This window comes from Pygoscelis adeliae, unplaced genomic scaffold, assembly GCF_000699105.1.
Source record: "Pygoscelis adeliae isolate BGI_AS28 unplaced genomic scaffold, ASM69910v1 Scaffold186, whole genome shotgun sequence".
NCBI lineage: Eukaryota > Metazoa > Chordata > Aves > Sphenisciformes > Spheniscidae > Pygoscelis > Pygoscelis adeliae.
Window position 1 is genome coordinate 63,058 of NW_008825071.1, and position 3,159 is coordinate 66,216.

The 3,159-nt window shown below is 44.8% G+C and overlaps 1 protein-coding gene across 1 annotated transcript in view; it reads left to right on the forward strand.

Annotated features, from left to right (window-relative positions):
* Positions 1 to 1,208: 1,208 nt before the first annotated feature.
* Positions 1,209 to 3,159, forward strand: part of SERPINB1 (serpin peptidase inhibitor, clade B (ovalbumin), member 1) — a 7,571-nt gene continuing 5,620 nt past the window's right edge. Inside the window, exons 1-2 of the mRNA XM_009326444.1 lie at positions 1,209 to 1,235; positions 1,508 to 1,683. Of these exons, the coding sequence (XP_009324719.1) occupies positions 1,516 to 1,683 (168 nt within the window). The 5' untranslated portion in view covers positions 1,209 to 1,235; positions 1,508 to 1,515. The remainder of the gene's footprint in view (positions 1,236 to 1,507; positions 1,684 to 3,159) is intronic.

The window sequence follows — 3,159 nt, forward strand, 5'->3', positions numbered from 1 at the left end:
GGGCTCCGCGGGGCGGGAGGGGGTCGGGGGACCCCTGCCCCCGGGTGCTTTTTACAGGAATGGGGCGATAACGGGACGAAAAGCGGAAATTTTTTCTCGCCCGTGCCCCCCTCCCCGCCCCCGCGGCGGCGGGGGGCTGCGCGGCGCGGCCGGCGCCTCTCGGGAAGCTTTGGGGTGGGGGCTGTAAAACGGCTGGGTTCAGTGGAACGCTTGCACAGTGGGGTGGTGTAAGTAAATTAAAGTACGCTTTGGGGTTTGTGTTTGTTTTTTTTGTTTGTTTCGTTTTTTTTTTCGGGGGGGGGTAGCATAGAGATAGATAAAAGAACATTGCAAAGATGCAAGGCATTTATCCATCTGGCGGTGAAAGCAGATAGTGTTATTTTGCAGTTCCTGTAGAAAGACTGTGCTGGAAATACCCAAATTCTGGTGCAAACTCCTCCATGTAGTTGGGCCCCGACAGAACTTGTAACAGTATTACCGGGCTGCTGCCCTGGTTGCTGGGGCCAGATGCACAAATACCTGTGTCTAAAATGAAACTCCTTGAGGAAAACAAGCTAGAAACAGCCAAATCTAAAAGTCCCACTGCAAGCAAGCAAAGAGAAGCAGGAATCTGAGCTGGGCGGGCAGGAAGGTTTTACAGCATCAAGCGGTACTGCCACTAGCCTTTGCACAGGTTTTTGCACCCGACCCAGCCCTCGCACCTTTCACCCCACCTCGCTCCAAGGGCTTCCTAGGGAGCATCTCACCAAAATGAATCACCGCTCCAGCTGCGCAGTGTCAGCCCTGAAGCTTTGTTCTGCACTTCGCTTCTGCCTTCGCTAGTCGGTACCTCACCTTCAGCTAACAAAACCCCCGGGCTCTCTGCCCATGTGTTTAGGGCCGCTCAGCCCTGTCGGGACTCAGGTGCGTTGGTACCTGGATGCAGCGTGCAGGTAGCTCTCTGGTTCTCGGCAGAGCAGGCTGGTGAAAATAGTGGTGCTTTACACTGCTGAAGGTAAGCATATACTTAAGCTTTTGGCAGGGTTGACACCTTTTTGTGGCATGGTTTGTGCCATGAAGACGGGTGGCTTGCTGAAAGGTGTCTAAATCTCCCTGAGCCGGCCCGGCTGTGTGAATGCTTTCTGTGCAGGGTTCGGCGTAAACTGCATCAGTGAGCTCTCTGGCGTGCACTGGGTCTGTGAGACTGCAAGACTTTAATTTGCAATCCTGCCAGCAGACATACTTCCCATTTCAAGGTAGAAGGCAAGGAATTTTTTTAAATAATGTCTTTAAAGTTAGCGTGATAGGGAAGGTTGGGTTATACAATTTGTGTGGAAAAAAATATGCTTTTTCAATGTGACTCTTTTTTTTTTTTTAAGAAGAAGATGTACTGACAATGAAATTCTTGCTGTTTCTGTACCTAGCTGCAACCAGTTTAATCCAGTCTTTACTCTGTGAGTCACACAAGGTTAGGTTAGGTTTTTAAAGAGTGTTTCCTGGAGTCCTTACTGACTGTTTCATTTTTCAGCTATAACCATGGAGAACCTGCGTAATGCCAACAGCAGATTTGCACTTGATCTGCTCAGAAGGTTTAATGAGACCAACCCAACAGGAAATGTTTTCTTCTCTCCTGTCAGCATCTCTGCTGCTCTGGCCATGGTCCTTTTAGGGGCCAAAGGTAATACAGAGGCCCAGGTGCTGAAGGTTAGTAAAAATAAATAAATAACTAAATTCTCTTTTGCTTTATATTTTATTTACATTAAAAATTGTTGTGTTTTAGAGGAGGGAAAATGAAAGGAGGGTGTTATTTTTACGTGCTCAGGACAAGATTTCTGTCACGCTCACTGAGTTTTCCTCGGGCTCCTTTCTGCAGTTACCTTCTGCCAGCCATGCTCCAGAACCCTCTTTTCATATTTGCTATGGCCCTTGTTTCCCCACTTAATTTCACTGATTAAGTTAATTCTCGAAGTAGGAAACTAATTTCATTAATTAATCAGTCTCCATTTAAATTGACTGGAGTTTACAGCAGCAAGGCCTTACTAGTTTTTGTTGAGACGTTTCGACAAAGAACTATTGCTTTGTAATACAAGGTTACGAATGGTACGCTTATTACTAATAATACTGTGTATTTTGTAAGAAACACAATAATAATATGTAGGTTTATATTTAAAGCATAACAACTATGATAATTCATGATGATGCTACCTAAGTATCAGTATCTTAGTAACAGCTAGGCACTTGGATAGGAGCTGAGCCCACATGCTTATTCTTATCGTAGCCTTAGGTTAGGTAGGATAGTTTAAAAAACCTCATTATAAGTTGCAAAAATGGTGTACGTAGGAGTGTGCCAGTTTCCCCTGAGGGCTCCTGCATGGAAGGGAGTTGGTCACTGTTATTTTTCCCCTGTGTTAGGCTAACGCCCGCTAGTGCAAAAGGCCATATGAGACTTCTCATTGCAGTCGTCGTTATGTACTTGCCTATGAATAATTTCACCTTTGTATTCTGGACTTTAGGAGGAACTGTTTTATATGTTGAGTGGTGCTGTGCTTACTGAATAAGACAATAAAATTATTTTCTGACTACTTGTACAAACAGACTTTGAACATATATGCCATGTAATCAAACTGACAGCCCCGCCTAAGATAAACCTACTGACAACAGAAATCATGCAAAAGGAATCTAGGGGAAAAAAATGTGTTTCAGCACAGTCACCTTCAGTAATGCGTGTTCCTGTACCATAGTGCTTTACTTGCGAAAACATAGCTAATTAGGGAGACAGTGATTGGTAACTGTCAAGGGCTGTTTGCGAGCATATAGAAATCTGTTTCTGTGGTCATAATCCTATTGTAAGTTGCTTCTGTGATGTTTCTGCTCATCTATTCATATGTGCAACACAGCTTTGCATTAGTGTGGGCAGCAAGGCCTGACCAAAAACCCAGTGAGATAAAATGAGGGCTTTCCTTTGAATCCAGTGGCTGTTTCACAGCAGTCTTCTGTACTGAGAAATACATGATCTAAGTTTAAATGTGAATGTCCCTGCTTTGGTCTAGTCTTCCCTGTCAATGAGGTCTGGCAGCTCCTGCTGTCGTATCTGTAAGCCTTGGCTAGCCAGCTTGCCTCTGGGAACAGCGGTACTGGTAAAGAGAAATTGCAGTGATGCATTTGATTTTTAAGATGATA